The sequence below is a fragment of the Bufo gargarizans genome, chromosome 7 (genome assembly GCF_014858855.1).
Source record: "Bufo gargarizans isolate SCDJY-AF-19 chromosome 7, ASM1485885v1, whole genome shotgun sequence".
NCBI classification, from domain to species: domain Eukaryota; kingdom Metazoa; phylum Chordata; class Amphibia; order Anura; family Bufonidae; genus Bufo; species Bufo gargarizans.
This window is the reverse complement of record NC_058086.1, coordinates 103923844-103946259: the sequence shown is the minus strand read 5'-3', so window position 1 is coordinate 103946259 and position 22416 is coordinate 103923844. Positions and strand designations below refer to the sequence as shown.

Genomic DNA, 22416 nt, shown 5'->3' with positions numbered 1-22416 from the left:
CCTGGCTTCGTCTGACTACCCTTCTGGTTCCTGACCTCTGTCTCCGCAAGACCCTGCTTCGGTTTAGCCATCCGTTCGGACTTTGCTTACGGCTTGCTCTTCAATAAAACCTTCTTATTTTCCACTTATCTCTTGTTGTACGTCTGGTTCATGGTTCCATGACATTAGGACCAAGCCATGAATTCTGACGGTACAGGGCCACCCTCGCTACCTACGCTGGTTGCCAGACTTGATCAGCAGGATCACCTGTTGGGTCGGTTCGCTGTGGCGTTGCAAACCCTGCTTGAACGCACGGCTCATTTAGCTTCCGTTGCCGATGGGTCGGTTGTCGCTCCTGGGCCCGCTCCTACTGCCGCTCCGGTGTTTGCGCCAGAGTCTACCCTGACACCTGTTGCTGCGCCTGTGGTGTTTCAGGGTATGACCGGTTCTGCCCCCCTTCCACAGCGCTTTGGGGGAGAGCCAACTCAGTGCCGAGGTTTCCTTAACCAGGTGGGCATTTACTTCGAGTTGCTGCCACATGCCTTTCCTACTGAGAGATCAAGGGTGGGCTTCTTGATCTCGCTGCTCTCGGACAAGGCCTTGGCCTGGGCCAGCCCTTTATGGGAAAACAACAATCCGGTGGTTGCAGAGTTTTCCGGTTTTGTTGCTTCTCTTCGGAAGGTATTCGATGTGCCGGCTCGTGCTGCCTCTGCTGCGAAGCTCCTTATGTCCATCAGACAGGGTTCACGATCCGTAGCTGAATACGCCATTGAGTTTCGTACCCTGGCAGCAGAGGTGGGCTGGAATAATGAGGCTCTGGTCGCTGCTTTCTCTCATGGTCTCTCGGATGCCTTGAAGGATGAGGTTGCAGCTAAGGACCTACCAGTGGAGCTCGAGTCTCTTATTTCTTTCCTGATTTTGATTGACACCAGACTCAGGGAGAGACCTTCCTTTAAGGAGAGCCTGCGGAGGTCTCCTAACAGATTGGCGCCTACGTTTGCTGTCCCACCCGTGCCTCCCTCTCCTCCCACGCCTCCTGGGGATGACTTGTCTGGGGGTGAAACCATGCAGCGGGGGTTTGCTCGCCTGTCTGAGGGGGAGAGGGTACTCCGGAGACGCGAGGGCCGATGCATGTACTGTGGTCTCGGTGGGCATTTTCGGTTGGCATGTCCGAACCGTCCGGGAGAACGCTCGCACCTGAGGTCCTGTCGGGGGCAGATCTTGGGTGGAGTCTCCTCGTCCCCGGTTTCCCGTGTTGACAAACCACTGATCACGGTTGTCCTCTCCTGGGTCGGGGGCTCGGTGACGACCCAGGCGTTGGTGGACTCTGGTGCTGGTGGTTTGTTCATTGATAGAGTGTTCGTTGCCGCCAATTCCATTCCTCTGCAGCCTCGAGGTTCCCCACTGGCTCTTGAGGCGATAGACGGCAGACCCCTTCTGCCGCCACACGTGACTCATGAGACCCTTCCAGTGGGGATAGCCATTGGTGCCGTTCACAGAGAGTCGGTCTGTCTCCAGGTTATTTCGTCTCCACACTACTCGGTGGTCTTGGGGTACCCCTGGCTCCAGAAGCATAATCCGACTTTCGATTGAAGATCGGTCGAGATCCTCTCGTGGTCACAGCAGTGTGGGGCTACTTGCATCCATGGGCCTGTCAAGTTGCTGTGTACTTCCTCGGACTCTCTGTTGCCTCCTGAATACGAAGAGTACCGGGATGTATTCGATAAGGTGCGCGCGGTTGCCCTACCTCCGCACCGCCCATACGATTGTGCCATAGAGTTACAATCCGGTGCCGTTCCTCCTCGTGGCAAAGTCTATCCACTGTCGGTAGCGGAGAATGAGGCCATGGAGGAGTACGTGAGGGAGGCGCTTTCACGCGGACACATTCGCATATCCTCGTCCCCGGCAGGGGCTGGATTTTTCTTTGTGAAAAAGAAGGGCGGCGAGCTGAGGCCTTGCATCGATTACAGGGGTCTCAATCGCATCACGATCAAGAACGCTTACCCGATACCCTTGATTTCCGAGCTGTTCGATCGCCTCAAAGGGGCCACGGTCTTTACCAAACTCGACCTGAGGGCGGCATATAACCTGGTAAGGATCAAGGCGGGCGATGAGTGGAAGACCGCGTTTAACACCAGGACCGGTCATTATGAATCCTTGGTTATGCCCTTTGGGTTGTGCAATGCGCCCGCAGTCTTCCAGGAATTCATCAACGATGTTTTCCGTGACCTGTTGCAGCAGTGTGTGGTGGTCTATTTGGATGACATCTTGGTATATTCTGCATCCATGGAGGCCCACATTCTGGATGTCAGACGAGTGTTGCAACGCTTACGAGAGAACAAGCTGTTCGGGAAGCTTGAGAAATGCGAATTTCACCGATCCCAGGTAACCTTCTTAGGTTACATCATTTCCGCTGAGGGGTTCTCCATGGATCCTGAGAAGGTTTCGGCTGTCTTACAGTGGCCCCAGCCCAGTGGGCTTCGTGCCCTGCAGCGCTTTTTGGGCTTCGCCAATTATTATCGGAAGTTCATCAGGGACTTTTCCATGCTAGCCAAGCCTCTCACGGATCTGACCAGGAAGGGCAGTAATCCTCAGGTCTGGCCGCTCGAGGCCATCCGAGCTTTTGAGGCTCTAAAGTCCGCCTTTGTGTCGGCTCCGATTCTGTCGCATCCCAACCCTGGGTTGCCTTTTGTCCTCGAGGTGGACGCGTCTGAGACGGGAGTAGGCGCCCTCCTGTCTCAGCGTAGAACACCAGAGGGTCCTCTGCTTCCTTGTGGGTTTTACTCCCGGAAACTGTCTTCCGCGGAGTGCAACTATCAGATTGGTGACAGGGAGTTATTGGCCATCGTGCAGGCCCTTGACGGACCACAAGAATCTGACCTACCTCTCTGAGGCCAAGAGATTGACACCACGTCAGGCCAGATGGGCTCTGTTCTTGTCACGTTTTAATTACGTGGTCTCCTACCTACCCGGCTCCAAGAACATCAGAGCGGATGCCTTATCACGGCAGTACTCCGAGCTGTCCGGGGAGGAGTCGATTCCGACTACGGTCATACCCCCGAATCAGATCCTGGCCGCTATTCGCACCAGCCTGACTTCTCCTCTGGGTGAGCAGATTTTGGCGGCTCAATCTGGTGCTCCCTCTGGGAGACCCAACGGCAGATGTTTTGTGCCTGAGGAGTTGCGCACTCGGTTGTTGCGAACCTACCATAACTCCAAGGCCGCGGGGCACCCTGGAAAGAATCAGCTGTCCTGGGCGGTTTCACGTCTGTTCTGGTGGCCTTCTCTACGTTCCGACATCGCCGCATATGTAGCGGCATGCTCCGTTTGTGCCCAGAGTAAGTCCCCTCGGCACCTTCCGTTGGGCCTTTTGCAACCCATAGCCACCGGGGAGCGTCCATGGTCACACCTGGGGATGGATTTCATTGTGGACCTCCCTGCATCCCGAGGCCATACGGTCATTCTCATGATTGTGGATCGGTTTTCCAAAATGTGCCACTGTGTTCCTCTCAAGAAGTTACCCTCTGCACAAGAGTTGGCCTCGATTTTTGCCAGGGAGGTCTTCCGGTTGCACGGTTTGCCCAAGGAGATTGTGTCAGATCGGGGGAGTCAGTTTGTGTCCAGGTTCTGGCGCGCCTTTTGCTCCCAGTTGGGGATTCATCTCTCTTTCTCCTCGGCCTACCACCCTCAGTCCAATGGGGCCGCAGAACGATCCAATCAGGCCTTGGAGCAATTCCTTCGTTGCTATGTCTCCGATCACCAAGACAATTGGGTTTACCTCCTGCCTTGGGCTGAGTTTGCCAGGAACACGGCGGTGAACTCTTCCTCTGGGACGTCTCCCTTCATGGCCAATTATGGGTTCCAACCTGCCGTGTTACCGGAGGTATTCTCTCCCCAGGATATTCCGGCTGTGGAGGATCACCTTTCCGTCCTACGTGCTTCTTGGGTACAGATCCAGAGGTCCCTTGAGGTCTCTGCGCAGCGCCAGAAACTCCAGGCTGATCGCAGACGAGCGCCCGCTCCTTCCTACCAGGTCGGAGACCGCGTATGGTTGTCCACCCGCAACCTCAACCTTCGAGTGCCCACTCCCAAGCTGGCGCCTCGCTTTGTTGGTCCCTTCCGAGTGCTTCGCAGGGTAAACCCGGTAGCCTATGCCCTTGCGCTTCCTCCTGGCATGCGGATCTCCAACGTGTTTCATGTCTCCCTGTTGAAGCCACTGGTGTGTAATCGTTTCACTTCCTCGATTCCTCGTCCTCGTCCGGTCCAAGTGGGCAATCGTGAGGAGTATGAGGTGAGCAATATCCTGGACTCACGCCTGGTCTGCGGCCGGGTGCAGTTTTTGGTCCATTGGCGTGGTTATGGTCCAGAGGAGCGTTCCTGGGTTCCCTCCGCAGATGTCCATGCTCCTGTCTTGCTCCGAGCCTTCCACGCACGCTTCCCTCAGAAACCGTTCCTTACTCCGCGGAGGAGGGGCCCTTGAGGGGGAGGTACTGTCATGGTCTTACCTCCTTGCTGTTCCCATTCGTTTGACATGTGCTGGCGGCCATCTTGGTTTCTGGGTTTTCTTGTAGCCTCCCACCCTGCGGCTCCTCCTTCCCACAGGGAGGAGCTGGATGCCCAGCTCATATATATAGGAGGTCTGTGGCTTCAGTTCCTTGCTTGGTCCTCCTGTGTTCACATGCTTCCAAGACTGCTGCTGCTTCTGGTTCCTGATCCTGGCCTCGTCTGACTACCCCGTTGGTTCCTGATTCCGGCTTCGTCTGACTACCCCGTTGGTTCCTGATTCCGGCTTCGTCTGACTACCCCGTTGGTTCCTGTTCCTGGCTTCGTCTGACTACCCTTCTGGTTCCTGACCTCTGTCTCCGCAAGACCCTGCTTCGGTTTAGCCATCCGTTCGGACTTTGCTTACGGCTTGCTCTTCAATAAAACCTTCTTATTTTCCACTTATCTCTTGTTGTACGTCTGGTTCATGGTTCCATGACAGATGTGGCCAGTGCCCTCGGACCGGGCAGTGGACAAAAGGGATGTCTCTCTTACCGGACACAAGGATGGCCTTCTCTATCCCGGATGGAGCCCCCAAACTGAAAGGATTTGGACCTTTCAAGACCTCTACGACAACCTTGGTTTGAGACACTGACGTCAGGAGAGATGTTTCTCAGTTGGCAATAACAGACACACACACACACATATCACTGAGAAACACTCTAACTTTATTATGCTATCACTTGGCCTTATATAGGCAGTAGAAAAGTTTGCATAACAACAGCGTTAAACCAATCATAAAAGATAAACATTGGTGCTCATACAGATACTACCGGAACATCGTTTTATGGTATGTGGACATGCAGTAAATAAGAAGAATAGGTTTTAATCACTCACATTTAAGAATGTACACAGTTGTGCCGAATGACCCTGAATGAAACAAGAACGTTTGTTCTAGTTCTAGGATATTCCCAGAATCTGTCCTGAGACAGATAATGAACCTAACTCACAGCGGGGGGATGTGAAACAGTGTGTGAGATGTTATAACAATTCTTTACATAGTTAGAGAAGACAAGATGGAGTCACATTTCTCTTCACTTCCAGTTCTGAAGACTCCAGCAGGCTTAGGATCAGTGCTCTGGGCAGCTGGAAGTGGGCACCGCTCTGCAGGAAGGAGACCGGGGCTCAGCTCACCTTAGCATTACAGTGCACCCCAACACCCTACAGTATGCAGTAAAGCACTCTATAGTATACAGCACCCCACAGTATGCAGTAAAGCACCCTATAGTATACAGCACCCCACAGTATGCAGTATAGCACCCTATAGTATACAGCACCCCACAGTATGCAGTATAGCACCCTATAGTATACAGCACTCCACAGTATGCAGTATAGCACCCCACAGTATACAGAGCCCCACAGTATAAAGCACCCCACAGTTTACAGTTTAAAGCACCCCACAATATACAGTATACAGCCCCCCACAGTATATAACACCCCACAGTATACAGTGTAAAGCACCCCACAATATACAATATACAGCCCCCTACAGTATACAGCACCCCACAGTATACAACACCCTATAGTATACAGTAGAGCAGTATAGCACACCACAATATACAACACCCCACAGTATACAGTAGAGCAGTATAGTACTCCACAGTATACAGCACCCACAGAATACAATAGAGCAGTATAGCCCACCAAAATATACAGCACCCCACAGTATACAGTAGAGCAGTATAGCACCACACAGTATACAGCACCCACATTATACAGCACCCCATAGTATATAGTAGAGCAGTATAGCACACCACAGTATACAGCACCCCAAAGTATACAGTACCCCACAGTATACAGTGGCTTAAAGTATATTAGCATAACAGCCCCTGTCACCTTTTCCTGGTGTAATCTTTACAATAAAAGCTCCACAGTTAAGGCAAACTTCTCCTGCAGCAGCACTCCTGATAGAAAGAAAGGACCTTTGATGACCTCATAGCCATGTGACCAGTAATATTGCTAGGTTACTGGTCACAAGGTGATGATGTCATTCAAGGTCCTTTCTCCTAAGAGAATCACAGCTCTCACAGTTCGCTGCCTAGAGTGCGGCAGGCATGGCATGGCAGCACCCCCCTCTGTAGCTGACAACCTGACACCCGGGGCAGTGGCTAGCAGGGCTCAAGAGGCAGCTGCCTTGGGACCCCCAGGAACAACTGGGCCCGGGGCAGCTGCCCCTTTTGCCCCTTGTTAAAGACGGCCCTGGCTACATCTCCTGTGTAACGTTTCCACATCCGAAATACCTGTGACATTCCCTGTAATTTTATACTAGCCGCTGGTGACATCAGCGACATTAACTGCGGTATTTCTCCTGTGTGACGTTTTCACATCCAAAATACCTGTGACATTATCTGTAATTTTTTATTATCCGCTGCTGGCATCAGCGACATTATCTGCGGTATTTCTCCTGTGTAATGTGTGAGCATCCCAAATACCTTATTTAATTATTTTGCACATACACTTACAAATCCTACGCTACTGTACATGTGACATACTTTCAAGCACATATAACATTTAATATAAAGAAGGTGAGCAGTAAGGGACAGGGAAGTGGCCGTGATGCTGATGGTGCATGCAGATGCCATGGCCCTGAGCACATTGAAACTGTGCCTGCTGCCAGAGCACAAGAAAAACAATCATCCAAGATAATTAGCTTCATATCCCAGTTTGCAGGGCGGTGCAGGACAACGCTCTCGAAGTCAGACCAGTGTGATCAGGTGGTTGGTTGGATTGCAGTAGATAATGCTTCCAGTCGGTTAAGCACCACCCTGTCTTGCACCAAGTCCAGTCTCAGTAGCCAAGAGTCTGGTCAACACAATCCTCACCCTGATTCTCCTTCCTACCACCATGGAGAGTCTTACCAAACAAGTGATCACACACTCGGATATTCCGAGGAGCTCTTTTCAGCGCCATTCCTTCATTTGGGCCTCTCAACAAGCCCGCTTGAAGAGAGACATGAGATCTTGTTCCCTGATTCCCAAACTCTTGAGCATCCACAGTTACAAGAAGATGACGGTGGGAAACGGCAATTAGTGTCTCACAAGGTTGATGATGAGGCTGAGACACAATTGTCAATAACTGAGGTTGTTGTTAGGTCAACAAGTCAGGAGGATGAGCAGAGTGAGGAAGTGGAAGAGGAGGTGGTGGACGATGAAGTCACTGACCCAACCTAGGAAGGTGGCAAGCCGAGCAAGGACAGCAGTACAGAGGGGTAGGGATCTGCAGCACCGCAACAGGCTGGAAGAGGCAGTGGGGTGGCAAAAGGGAATAGGCGGGCCACAGCAAACAGGCCCGCAACTGTTACCCGGAGCACACCCTTGCGGAAATCTCCCTTGACAAGGGGTAGGTGTTCCGCAGTCTGACGCTTTTTTGAGGAAAGTGTGGCTGACAAAAGAATTGTAATTTGCAACGTATGCCATACAAAAATTAGCAGGGCCGTGAACACTAGCAACCTCACCACCACCAGCATGATCCGCCACATGGTATCAAAGCACCGTGATAGGTGGGCCGAATGCCTGCATCCACAATATGTGTCTGCGGGTCACACCACTACCTCCTCTTCCCCTGTGTTACGTGCTGGCAAATCCCCTGTTGAAGGTGCAGGCACCTGGACCTTCGCAAGAACCACCAGCGACCACATCCACTTCCATGTCCCAGTGCAGCATACAAATGTCCTTACCCCAGGCATTTGAATGCAAGCGCAAATACACAGCCAACCACCCACAGGCCATAGCACTAAATGCACAACTTTCCAAATTAATGGCCCTGGAAATGTTTAGGCTTTTAGGCTTGTGGACACTGAGGCCTTCCGCAGCCTGATGTTGGCAGCTATCCCTCAGTACGCAGTCCCCAGCCGCCGCCATTTTTCACGGTGTGCCTGCCTTACAACAGCATGCGACCCATAACCTCAACCATGCCCTGACCAACGCAGTTACCTGGAAGGTCCACTTTACCACTGACACATTTACAAGTGCTTGTGGCCAGGGATGCTACATTTCCCTGACGGCACATTGGGTGAATGTTGTGGAGGCCAGGAGCGAGTCATACCCTGGGATGGCACAGGCACTACCGACGCCAAGGATTGCAAGTCCTAATTCCATCAGGGTTTCTGCCACCACCTACGTTAGCGTCTCCAACCCCACTCTCTCTCCTCCGCCTCCTCAATTGCCACCTCAAAGTTATCCTCTTGCAGCACCAGTCAGCCATCAGTCGGTAGCTGGAAGCAGCATAGCACTGCAGTGGGGAAGCGTCAACAGGCTGTGATTAAGCTGATCTGCTTAGGTGACAAACAGCACACTGCCGCAGAGCTTTGGTAGGGCGATAAAAGACCAGACTTAGCTGTGCCTCTTGCCACTTAATGTTAGAACCAGGCATGGTTGTGTCTGATAATGGCCGTAACTTTGTGGTGGCTTTGGAGCTCAGGAAACTCACACACATCCCATGCCTAGCTCACATCTTCTACCTAGTGGTTCAGCGATTTCTCAAAACCTACCTCAATTTTCCTGAGCTACTGGTGAAGGTGCACCGTGTGTGTGCCCATTTCTGCAAGTCATTGATAGCTTCCGCCAGTCTCTTAACGCTGCAGCAGCGCTTACAATTGACAGCTCACCGACTGTTGTGTGACGTGAGCACGCGCTAGAACTCCACATTCCACATGTTGTCCAGGCTTTGTGAGCAGCAGAGGGCAGTAATGGAATACCAGCTGCAACATAGTTGTCGCCTTTCCAGTCAACTTCCGCTCTTCACAAGCAAAGAATGAGCATGGATGTCTGACCTATTATCAGCGTCACCATCCCACTTCTGTGTCTACTCAAACGCTTGCTGCTCACAATTAAGGCTGACGATTTGCATGTGGAAGAGGTGGAAATGGGGGAACACATTACACAAACCACCCTCCGTTTGTCTTCTCAGCGCAAATTGGATGAGGAGGAGGAGCAGGAGACGGTTGCCTCCGCTACAGAGGGTAGTACCCATGGAAGTTTAATTCTATCTGTTCAGCGTGGATAGGCAGAAGAGGAGGAAGAGGATGAAGAGATTGAGAGTCATTCTCCTGATGACGACAGCGAAGTCTTGCCTGTTAGGACTCTGGCACACTTGGCTGACTTTATGTTAGGCTGCCTTTCCTGTGACCCATGCATTTTATGCATTTTGGACAACATTGATTACTGGTTGTTCACCCTTCTCGACCCCCGCTACAAAGAGAACTTCTCATCTCTCATTTTGTGGTGGAGAGGACGAGCAAAATAGTGCAATACCAGAAGGTCCTTGTGGAAAAATTGCTGCCACCGTTGTCAGCTGGAAATTTTTGGAGCAGAGTAGGTAGTTCCTTGGGAAACTGAGGAGGGGAGATGAGGGGAACACACAGCAGTTCCAACAGAGGCAAGGCAACACTCTCCAAGGATTGGGACAGGTTCATGACCCCGCCAGCACCCTCACCCTGATGTGCGGCCTAGTGTCACAAGGAGAGAAAAGTTTTGGAAGAAGGTGAAGGAGTACGTAGCAGGAGTACGTAGTCAACATCCTCAATGATCCCTCTGTGCCTTACAACTACTGGATGTCCAAGCTGGATATGTGACATGAACTGGCGCTCTACACCTTGGAGGTGCTGGCCTGCCCTGCCGCCAGCGTTTTGTCAGAGCTGGTATTTAGTGCTGCTGGGGGCATAAGTACATCCGCCTGTCAACTGAAAATGCAGACAGTCATACTGTCATCCTACATTCAACATCTACCATTATACTAAAGGGCCAGGAGTCCTAACGATAATTGTAAATATATATAAATTAAATAAATCCCCAACAGCAGATCATGCTGTGTAAACCAAATCTGCTGCTGGCAAACAACAAGCCAATATAGGGAATGGAAATGGCATAAGCAATTTCCCCTCCTGACAATCTGCTGCTCTGTTGTCCTGTCTAAAGAGACCTTTACATATAAGGGCTCTTTCACACCTGCGTTCTTGTCTTCCGGCATAGAGTTCCGTCGTCGGGGCTCTATGCCGGAAGAATCCTGATCAGGATTATCCCCATGCATTCTGAATGGAGTGAAATCCGTTCAGGATGCATCAGGATGTCTTCAGTTCCGGAACGGAACGTTTTTTGACCGGAGAAAATACCGCAGCATGCTGCGCTTTTTGCTCCGGCCAAAAATCCTGAAGACTTGCCGCAAGGCCGGATCCAGAATGAATGCCCATTGAAAGGCATTGATCCGGAGCCGGCCTTAAGCTAAACGTCGTTTCGGCGCATTGCCGGATCCGACGTTTAGCTTTTTCTGAATGGTTACCATGGCTGCCGGGACGCTAAAGTCCTGGCAGCCATGGTAAAGTGTAGCGGGGAGCGGGGGAGCAGCATACTTACCATCCGTGTGGCTCCCGGGGCGCTCCAGAGTGACGTCAGGGCGCCCCACGCACATGGATGACGTGATCGCATGGCACATCATCCATGCGCATGGGTCGCTCTGGCGTCACTCTGGAGCCCCCCGGGAGCCGCGCGGACTGTAAGTATGCCGCTCTCCCGCTCCCCACTACTACTATGGCAACCAGGACTTTAATAGCGTCCTGGGTGCCATAGCAACATTAAAAGCATTTTGAAGACGGATCCGTCTTCAAATGCTTTCAATACACTTGCGTTTTTCCGGATCCGGCGTGTAATTCCGGCAAGTGGAGTACACGCCGGATCCGGACAACGCAAGTGTGAAAGAGGCCTAACATCTTTACATTGCAGCAGCAGTAAAAAGACAAAAGTATTCCTGTCTATAGAGGAATTTTATCTCTCTATGCAAACTAATACTGGAAATAAATATATTTTATTTAATTTTTTAAAGTTGTATGTAGTACTGCCTAATGAAAAAATATTTCATATGAATATGATGTTGTTTTTTTAAACCCTTTTCCGACAGAAGTTTCCATTTAAGAGTTTTTATATTTTGCAAGTTAGCTTTACTTCTCTTTTAGATACTGTACTAAAACAAATTATGTGACTGGAGATTTCTTCCAATGTAAAAGAGTAGAAACATGAATGTTACTGCATTAATGCAGTTGTGAAATTTTATATAATTACATGCTAACTTGGGAGGGTGTAAAAGAAGAAACAAGGAAACCTTTGGGGGACATTTATTACCCAGAAATACAGCTATATTAGGTTATATAAGGTTATTTGTGCTGCTATGTGCAACTTTTTCCTGCTCATGCCAGGTCTAAAAAAGTGGGTGTGGGTGCCTGTTGTAGGTATAGAAAATGGTCTAAATGTCAGACACCAAAGAAAGCTAGCTTACATTTAGAACATGGCGCTGGATGCGCTGAAGTTATGTAGGAGGGCGGCTCCACCTCCTGATATATATGGATTATTAAGGATGGTGTCTTAAACACTGGTTTTAATAATTGACCCCCTTTATGCTTATAAGAAGTCTGGTATTGGATACAATTGTTCTGTTTAGATCACACTAGAATGGTCAAAGTTTAGGTAAGAAACAAAGTACAACTAGTGAAAAAAATATGGCTGACTAGCACAAAACCTTTACTAGGTCGCTTAAAATATATTTCATACAGGGTGAGAGACAAAAATAACAACTAACATGACAACCTCCACTGTATCTCATACACCAATGAATATATGAAAAAATGGTTGGATCTCACCTCATCCGAGTCGGATCCACAATCGCAGAGGGTGGTCCTGGCAGTTGGTGGTGCCTGAGACCGGTGTGACCTGGGTGCTGCGTAGGTGATGGCAGTGTTGACCTCCTATTAAACCCTATTCTGGCTTTCCTGCCTGCCTAGGGGTGGGGGGCTATTATTCACACCTGCCTACCACAATGGAGCACCCGCCCCGACAGGGGCGACCCCACACCGAACCTTACCCTCGGTATGGGTCTAGTATTCTATGTAACCCTATTACATTGCCCTACATGCCATGTTTCCGTCTTCTATCACAGACATCATCAGGGGACTTCACATGTATTCAAGGGTATTCAAAGATCAGGGTGGTTTTAACCTCCAATCAACTACAAATAAAATTACAGACATACACTCAGTATGGGTCACTTATATTATTGAGCAATGCAGTCAATTCAATTCAGTGCACTTACTCAGAGATCAGGGTGGTTTTCGCCTCCAATCAGTAGGACAGTTGGTGACTCTTATCCTCACTGGAACATGGGAAGTGTCCCATGTCAGTAACTGTCTCACCCAAACTAACGATGGTCCGGGTGAGCATTAGGTAGTGTTACTTGCCTCCTCTTATCCCTCTCTTCCGTTCGGTATCCGCCCTCCCTGATTAGTTAACTCACCTGTCCAAGTCGCATGTTGCTCCACGTGGAACGCACGCCGCTCGCGTGCGTTCCACCGGACCGGAAGTTCAGGTCACATGGTGCGGACTGAGCGGAAGTGAGGTAAGGGTCTGCGCCTGAGCGTTGCTCGTTACATAGCAACACCTAGGCTCAGAGCGCACGGCCCAAATACAAAGCAATTGATGACTTGCCTCTTGTTTATATACATGCACAATCGCATCATACGGATTTAAATTAGCAGGACCGCCCAGCTCACGCCACTATACTCTCAATATCTGACGTCTGTTAAGTCAAAAGCATTAATATGTTTTAATTTTAAAGTACATTTAATTAGGTTAACGATTCTTATAGATTCCATGTGTTTTAGCCTCAATGCTTATTATAGCGAAGTTCTATATTGGATCCCGCGCACTTGTTTCTAAGGGCACGCAGGATCCGAAGGGAAACCCGCCTCATGTTTATATATGACGGGTTTACCGTTAGTTCCTGCCCGTCCTTGTGTAGAGGGCATGCTAGGTGCATGAGGAGAAAAAGGGGCATCCCCCGGACTAAAACATCGCCATTTCCGCCCTGTCTGCGTCCTCTGTCAGACCACATAAGCTCGCATATGTCTAGGGGAGCGCATGAAGTCCGAGGAAGGCACAGACAGGATACAGTCCCCTATGACAACACCATTCATAAAAGTGTTATAAAAAGCAACAAAAATTTTGTTGTTCATTTAGGCCTGACGGGTGAACTGTTTTAAGATAAAAGATCCATTTCGCTTCGCACTGTAGAATTCTCTTGTCAAAATCTCCTCGTCTAATTCCTGGTTTGATTAATTTGATTCCCATAAAAGATAGGCAGTCAAGTCTGCCATTGTGTTCAGTGTTCACATGACGTGCCACTGATGTGTCTCTCGCATTTCTTACATCGCCTAAATGCTCTCCAACTCTTGAACCAGAACGAGATAGGGCTCCACTTTACATCCGAATGTCACGCCTCAAAACTCCCCTTTTTAGACATCGAAGTAAACATTAACAATCGCGGTTGCCTCGAAACATCCATATTTCGCAAGCCCACCTCAACGAATTCCCTCCTGCGATGGGAAAGCAGCCATCCATATCCCCTCAGGAAGGGAATACCGAGAGGCCAATACTTGCGACTTAGGAGAAATTGCTCGAAACACTCAGAATTCATCAAACAAGCGAGTGACCTAAAAAATCGTTTCATAGATCGCGGATATCCAGTAGGTGTATTAACACCGGCATTTCAGATGGCCCGGAATAAAGATAGAATGTCTCTTTTATCCCCACCAGTAGACACCCCCACGTATGGTAGCTCTAGTGAAAGCAGGGAGATCCGTCTCATTAGTACGTACAATGGTTGCTCCTCGGCTATCAGAGAGATTATATCGAAACACTGGCATGTGCTCCTAATGGATCCTGACATTTGTAAAGTGGTAAAAACGCGCCCCAGTATTACGTATAGACGCGGAAGAAGTATCCGTGACATGATGGTGCACAGTCACTACACACCAGTACCCCAGAAAAAAACATGGTTAGAGAAGGGTATTAGTGGTAATTTTAAATGCGGAAAATGTGTAGCGTGCCCCTTCATGACCAAAGCAAGGTCATTTAGAAGCAATAACACCGGCAAAATATATCCCATCAAGGATATCATCAACTGTAGAAGCACAGGTCTAGTATATAAAATCACATGTGAATGTGGAAAAGAGTACGTGGGAAAGACAGGTAGAGAACTAAGGAGAAGAGTTGGAGAGCATTTAGGCGATGTAAGAAATGCGAGAGACACATCAGTGGCACGTCATGTGAACACTGAACACAATGGCAGACTTGACTGCCTATCTTTTATGGGAATCAAATTAATCAAACCAGGAATTAGACGAGGAGATTTTGACAAGAGAATTCTACAGTGCGAAGCGAAATGGATCTTTTATCTTAAAACAGTTCACCCGTCAGGCCTAAATGAACAACAAAATTTTTGTTGCTTTTTATAACACTTTTATGAATGGTGTTGTCATAGGGGACTGTATCCTATCTGTGCCTTCCTCGGACTTCATCCGGACTTCCCCTAGACATATGCGAGCTTATGTGGTCTGACAGAGGACGCAGACAGGGCGGAAATGGTGATGTTTTAGTCCGGGGGATGCCCCTTTTTCTCCTCATGCACCTAGCATGCCCTCTACACAAGGACGGGCAGGAACTAACGGTAAACCCGTCATATATAAACATGAGGCGGGTTTCCCTTCGGATCCTGCGTGCCCTTAGAAACAAGTGCGCGGGATCCAATATTGAACTTCGCTATAATAAGCATTGAGGCTAAAACACATGGAATCTATAAGAATCGTTAACCTAATTAAATGTACTTTAAAATTAAAACATATTAATGCTTTTGACTTAACAGACGTCAGATATTGAGAGTATAGTGGCGTGAGCTGGGCGGTCCTGCTAATTTAAATCCGTATGATGCGATTGTGCATGTATATAAACAAGAGGCAAGTCATCAATTGCTTTGTATTTGGGCCGTGCGCTCTGAGCCTAGGTGTTGCTATGTAACGAGCAATGCTCAGGCGCAGACCCTTACCTCACTTCCGCTCAGTCCGCACCATGTGACCTGAACTTCCGGTCCGGTGGAACGCACGCGAGCGGCGTGCGTTCCACGTGGAGCAACATGCGACTTGGACAGGTGAGTTAACTAATCAGGGAGGGCGGATACCGAACGGAAGAGAGGGATAAGAGGAGGCAAGTAACACTACCTAATGCTCACCCGGACCATCGTTAGTTTGGGTGAGACAGTTACTGACATGGGACACTTCCCATGTTCCAGTGAGGATAAGAGTCACCAACTGTCCTACTGATTGGAGGCGAAAACCACCCTGATCTCTGAGTAAGTGCACTGAATTGAATTGACTGCATTGCTCAATAATATAAGTGACCCATACTGAGTGTATGTCTATAATTTTATTTGTAGTTGATTGGAGGTTAAAACCACCCTGATCTTTGAATACCCTTGAATACATGTGAAGTCCCCTGATGATGTCTGTGATAGAAGACGGAAACATGGCATGTAGGGCAATGTAATAGGGTTACATAGAATATTAGACCCATACCGAGGGTAAGGTTTGGTGTGGGGTCGCCCCTGTCGGGGCGGGTGCTCCATTGTGGTAGGCAGGTGTGAATAATAGCCCCCCACCCCTAGGCAGGCAGGAAAGCCAGAATAGGGTTTAATAGGAGGTCAACACTGCCATCACCTACGCAGCACCCAGGTCACACCGGTCTCAGGCACCACCAACTGCCAGGACCACCCTCTGCGATTGTGGATCCGACTCGGATGAGGTGAGATCCAACCATTTTTTCATATATTCATTGGTGTATGAGATACAGTGGAGGTTGTCATGTTAGTTGTTATTTTTGTCTCTCACCCTGTATGAAATATATTTTAAGCGACCTAGTAAAGGTTATGTTTTAAATAATCCAGTTTACAAAATTTATCAGTATATTGTGGGTGTAAACCGATACCACCACACCTATTGGAAGTGGCGGTACAATATAATTTTCGTGACTAGCACAAACCAAGCTGCTAAACTCTTTCGAAGACCCTCTTAATAGTAATGACACTCGAACAATGCTGCATACCCCTGCTAGGTTTTAACATTTACTGCAAATAAATAGAAAACAATTTTCTATTGGCAAATCAGTTAGTAATCATTTATTATATGTAACTTTATGTATCACTGATAGTAGCATATTATTGCATTTGTTTAAAACTAACTTTCTATTTAGATGGATTGGTGTCTTACAATTCTCCCTCTGGCCAACAATTTCTTTTACCTGAGGGACAGATTGTTAACCTCAATGATACCATTTATGATGGAGCAGTTGGCTACAGGTAAGTTTTATTTTTGTCTGTTAAGTTAGAGTATATGACCTAATAACCAATTTTTTTACTGTTAGGGCTCATGTACACTGCCTGTTTTGTGGTCTGCAAAACATTGATACCGGCCGAGTGCATGCCACCATGTTTTTTTTCTTACTTCTGCGGAAATGTCCTACTCTTGTCTGCAAAACGAACAAGAAAAGGTCATGTACTATTAATTGAGATGAATAGGTCCACATCTGATCGGCAAAGGATGCTGATTAGATGCGGACCAAACATACGGCTGTCTCCATGAGCCGCAGGATCCCCATGTGGAGTACCACTAATTGCCAGGCTTAATATTTTTTTTTGTGGTATGCATCTGTTGGTATATGCCAAAAGTGGTTGGAAGAAGGCCAACCAGCAACAGAGTCATGGATGCTCCTATACTTGCCATATGAAGCATGGGTGTAGCGGCAAGTGACCTTCTTCCAACCACTTTTGGCATATATTAACAGATGCATACCAGGAAAACATCTTAAGATCTGCCATTTTGGAGATACTTTTACCCAGTTATGTAACCATCCCAATTTTTCCATTTTCAAAGTCCCTCGGATCTTTACACTTGCCCATTTTTCTTGGTTCCAACACATCTACTACTTCAAGAGGTAACTATTGACTTGCTTATTAATGTATCCCATACCTTGGACATTATCACAAGATAATGTTACTTACTTATCTTACAAGTGATGTCCATGTTATGGCTGATAGGTGCACGAGTAGCTCCATAATATACAGAAACACCAAATGCACATATGGGGGCCATGTGTGCAAGGCCTTAGAATACAAATGTAACATAGACTCAGCCATCAGACCAAAATAAATTCAGTTTCTACATAAATAGAATGGACAGTTACATAGTTGTTAAGGTTGGAAAAAGACAAAAGTCCATCGAGTCTAATCTGTAATCCTGCTATATTGATCCAAGGGGAAGACAACAAAAAAAACATAATAAGGAAAATAAATCCTTCCCAACTCCAGATATGACAATCAAAACAAATCACTGGATTAACTTCCATCTTCCATTTAAGAAATGGTTGAGCCAAAGGGAAAGGGTGTATAGAACATAATTTTTCCCTCTAGGTGTACAGAGTGGCCCCTTGTTTTTTGAGGGGGTTTGACACAGACTAGCTTCTCTTTTTTGTTTGGTCTGTTTATACATAGACCACTTTTTTCAAGACTAAACAAATGTAGTTATTTTAATCTTTGCTCTTAGCTAAGGTCTTTCAGGCTTGAGTGTAGTTGCTCTCCTTTGCACTTTTTCAAACTCACTTTTTATGAACTGGTGCCAAGAACTGAACTGCGTATTCTAGGTGAGGCCGCGCCAATGCCTTGTATAGTGGTAATATTACATCCATGTCCCGCGAGTCCATACCTCTTAATAAAATACTAAATTCTATTGGCCTTAGAGGCAGCTGACATGCATTGTCATACTGTTATTTAGTTTATGATCTACTAGTACACCCAGATCCTTCTCAACATGTGATTCTTCCAGTTTTACTCCCGAGAACGAATGCTTCATGCAGATATGAGCCCCCAAGTGCATAACTTTACATTTATCTAAATTGAACCTCATTTGTCAAGTGGAGGCCCAAACAGTAAGTTTGTCCGAGTCAGCTTGTAACTTGTTAACATCTTCCAAAGATTGTACTGTCATCTGCAAAAATTGAAATAGCACTATTAATCCCATCGTCTATGTCCTTAATGAATATGTTAAATCATAGCAGACCCAGCACAAAACCTTGGAGTACATCACTTATAACCGGGGACTATTCAGAGTAGGAATCATTGATAACAACTCTTTGGATACGATCGCAAAGCAAATTTTCAATCCAATTGCAAATTATATTTTCTAAACCAAGATACCTCAATTTACCCATTAGGCATCCCTTTAGGACAGGATCAAATGGCTTTGCAAAGTCCAAACACACAATATCAACAGGATTCATTCTGTCCAAGCTTCTACTCGCCTCCTCTTAAAAACAAATCATGTTAGTTTGACAACTTCCGGACCCCTGCCGCTGATCGGGCGGGTGCAGCTCCTGCACCCGTCCGATCAGCCCGTCGTACATGTATTGCGCTGGTCCTTAAGTAACGTCCACCAGCGCCATACATGTACGGTTAAATAATCTGTAAATATTATGAACAAAGGCAAACAATAACTAAACTGAGTTCCTTTACAACTCTAGAGTGTAATCCATATGGACCTGGGGCCTTGTTAATTTTTTTTTTTTTTAGCATATTAAGAATCATATCTACATTCAGCCAGGTAACTATGGTATTTGAGATATTTACACCAGTGGCACCACCCTCATGTGATGCACTTTCTTCTTTTGTATATACACAGCTAAAAAAAGGAGATTTGCCTTCTCTTGATCCCCACTGACCAACACCACATTACCATCATTTAGAGGCCTTACATGTTCTGACCTTGTTTTTTTTTGCATTTTTGTATTTGAAAAATGTTTTGGGGTTGGTTTTACTTTCTTTGACCACCTATATTTCATTGTGCATTTTAGCTTATTTTATTATGCCTTTACATAATTTATTTACTTTTTATAATGTATTTATTTTAATTTATTCTATAGTTGCAGCCGATCCTTCATATTTGTAAGGGTTCTCTTTTTGTCATTTATTGCCTTTTTTTTTGCACTATTTGCAAGGCATGTGGGGTTTAATTTTACTTGTTTCCTGTAGGAATGTATTTAACAATATACTTATCCAAAGTAGATTTAAAGCACTCCCATTTAGCATTAATGTCATTATGTGTTAATAGTTGCTCCTCGTCTACGCCCTGAAGTGCAGTTCTCAACCCTGCAAAATTTGACTTTTAAAATTGTGTTTTTGTTAATACGACCAGAGTTTTTTTTGTGATATTACATTTCAATATTAAGTTATGCTTAACCTCTTCCCGACTGCAATCCGTTTATATACGGTTCAGCTACCACGTGTATAAACGTCAAGCCAGCTCTTTAATCCAAGTGCTGCAAAGCGCTTGGATTAAAGCTTCTGCCCCTTTCCTGCTGCTGTCACGGACAGCATACAGTTCAGTAAGGCCGGCAAGGGATCAGAGTGGCCCCTTGCTGGCAATCGATCCAATTGGTTAGTCTATGTAGACGCGACAGTAAAAAAAATGCCAGTTTCAGGCTCGGATCTTTCGCTCCGGGGGGCATGAGGTAGTGTCCTTGTGCCCCCGATCTGTGCCCCCTGATCTGTGCCCCCTTCCTGTGCGCCTCCAAGCCCCCCCTTGTGTTCGCCTGCCCCTGAAGCAATTTCCCCCACTCATCTCCTGCCCTGATGCGGTCTGCCCCCTCTCCGCCCCATACATGCTGGCTGTACCCCCCCTTTCCAGCGCTTCCCCCTGCCTCCGATGCAGGTCCCCCTGCTGTGTTTGATGGTGGCCACTCTGCTGTAACCCCATAGATGCCGCTCAAGAAATGTAAAAAAACCTATAGCTCTCAGAACATGGACACATTAAAACATCATTTTATATTTTTTTCAAAAATGCTATTATTGTTTTAAAGTGAAATAAATGTAAAAAGTATACATATTAGGTATCACCGCATCCGTAATAACCTGATCAATAAAAATGTCACATGACCTAACCCTTCAGGTGAGCACCATAAAAAAAAATATGCCAAAAAAGCAATTTTTGTTACCTTACATCACAAAAAGTGCAAAGCAAGCGATCAAAAAGGCTTATGACCTCCAAAATAGTACAAATCAAACCGTCACCTCACCCCCCAAAAATTATACCCTATTTAAGACAATCGCCCAAAAATTAAAACTATGAAGACACTAAAATATCATTTTCTTGGTTTCAGAAATGCTATTATTGTATAAAACTTAAATAAAATAAAATCTGTTCTATAAAACTGTCACATGACCCAACCCCTCAGAAAAACGCTGTAAACATAAATAAATAAAAACTGTTCCAAAACAGCACATATTTTGGTCACCTTGCCCAATAAAGTGTAATAATGAATGATCAAAAAATCCTATGTATCCAAAAATTGTACCAATAAAAACCTCAACTCTTTCTGCAAAAAGCGAGCCCCTGCACAAGACGATCGGCAGAAAAATAAAAAAACATATGGCGTTCAGAAAATTGACACACAAAAACATAATTTATTTTTCAAAAATGCTTTATTATGTAAAACTGAAACAAACAAACAAAGAAAGCAGACATATTTGATATCATTGCATCCTTAACAACTTGCTCTATAAAAATATCTACATATCTACATGAATCTTGTAAAAAAAAAACAAAAAAAAAACTGCCATTTTTCAGTTACCTTGCCTCACAACAAAAAATTTATATAGAGCAATTAAAAATCATATGTACCCCAAAATAGTACCAATAAAACTGGCACCTTATCCCCTAGTTTCCAAAATAGGGTCACTTTTTGGGAGTTTCTACTGTATGGGTGCATCAGAGGGGATTTAAATGGGACATGGCATCTCAAACCAGTCCAGCAAAATCTGCCTTTCCTTCTGCGCCCTACCGTGCGCACCCTTGGATCAGTTTACGACCATATGTGGGGTGTTTCTGTAAACCGCAGAATCAATGTAATAAATATTGAGTTTTGTTTGGTTGTTAACCCTCAATGTGTTAAAGATTTTTTTTTATAAAATGGAAAATCTGCCAAAAAAGTTACATTTAGAAATTTCATCTCCATTTTCCTTTAATTCTTGTGAAACACCTAAAGGGTTAACAAAGTTTGTAAAATCAGTTTTGAGTAACTTGAGGGGTGTCGTTTCTACAATGGGGTCATTTATGGGGGGTTTCCACTTTGTAAGCCCCACAAAGTGACTTTCGACCTAAACTGGTCCTTAAAACGTGGGCTTTGGAAATTTTCTTCAAAATTTTAAGAATTGCTTCTAAACTTCTAAGCCTTCTAACGTCCTAAAAAAATAAAATGACATTTCCAAAATTATGTCAACATAAAGTAGACATATGGGAAATGTTAAGTAATAAATATTTTATTAGGTATGACTTTCTGTTTTAGAAGCAGAGAAATTGAAATATTGAAAATTGTTAATTTTTCTAAATTTTTGGTAAATTTGGGATTTTTTCATAAATAAAGGTGAAATATATTGACTCAAATTTATGACTATCATGAAGTACAATGTGTCACAAGAAAACAATCTCAGAATTGCTTGGATAAATAAGTGTTCCAAAGCAATTACCACATAAAGTGACGCATGTCAGATTTGTAAATTTTGACCTGGACACTGAGGCATCAATGACCCTTGGTCATGAAAGGGTTAAATAAGGCCGCATTGCACAATAACCCCCAAAACACCATTAGGGTGACGGAAGGCACTGTAGGCATTGTGCTCAACTTTAGAAGTTGCGCATATCCCAGGCACGACTGCTATTAGGCTACATAAATTTAAAAAAATTAGCTGTTGCACTTTAGCTTGAGCTGATGGCAGGAAAGACACCACTTGTATAGGGAAACAGGTTCAAATGGAATACACCTTTGGGTGCTGCTGAAAGAAGGTATTTCAAGACGATCCAGAAGTTATTTAATGAATTATGGGGAAAAGTTATCGAAACTGGTGTATAGGAAATCTTGCTTAGTTGACCATAGCAACCAATCAGAGTCCACCTTTCATTTTCCAAAGAAGTTCTGAAAAATGAAAGGTGGAATCTGATTGATTGCTGTAAGCAACTAAGTTAGTGTTCCTTTACAC

The 22416-nt window shown here is 46.1% G+C and overlaps 1 protein-coding gene across 1 annotated transcript in view; it reads left to right on the top strand.

The window, feature by feature from the left end:
- Positions 1 to 22416, top strand: part of DDR2 (discoidin domain receptor tyrosine kinase 2) — a 1312077-nt gene that overhangs the window by 633090 nt on the left and 656571 nt on the right. Inside the window, exon 6 of the mRNA XM_044301410.1 lies at positions 16584 to 16689. Coding sequence (XP_044157345.1) covers positions 16584 to 16689 — 106 coding nt within the window. The remainder of the gene's footprint in view (positions 1 to 16583; positions 16690 to 22416) is intronic.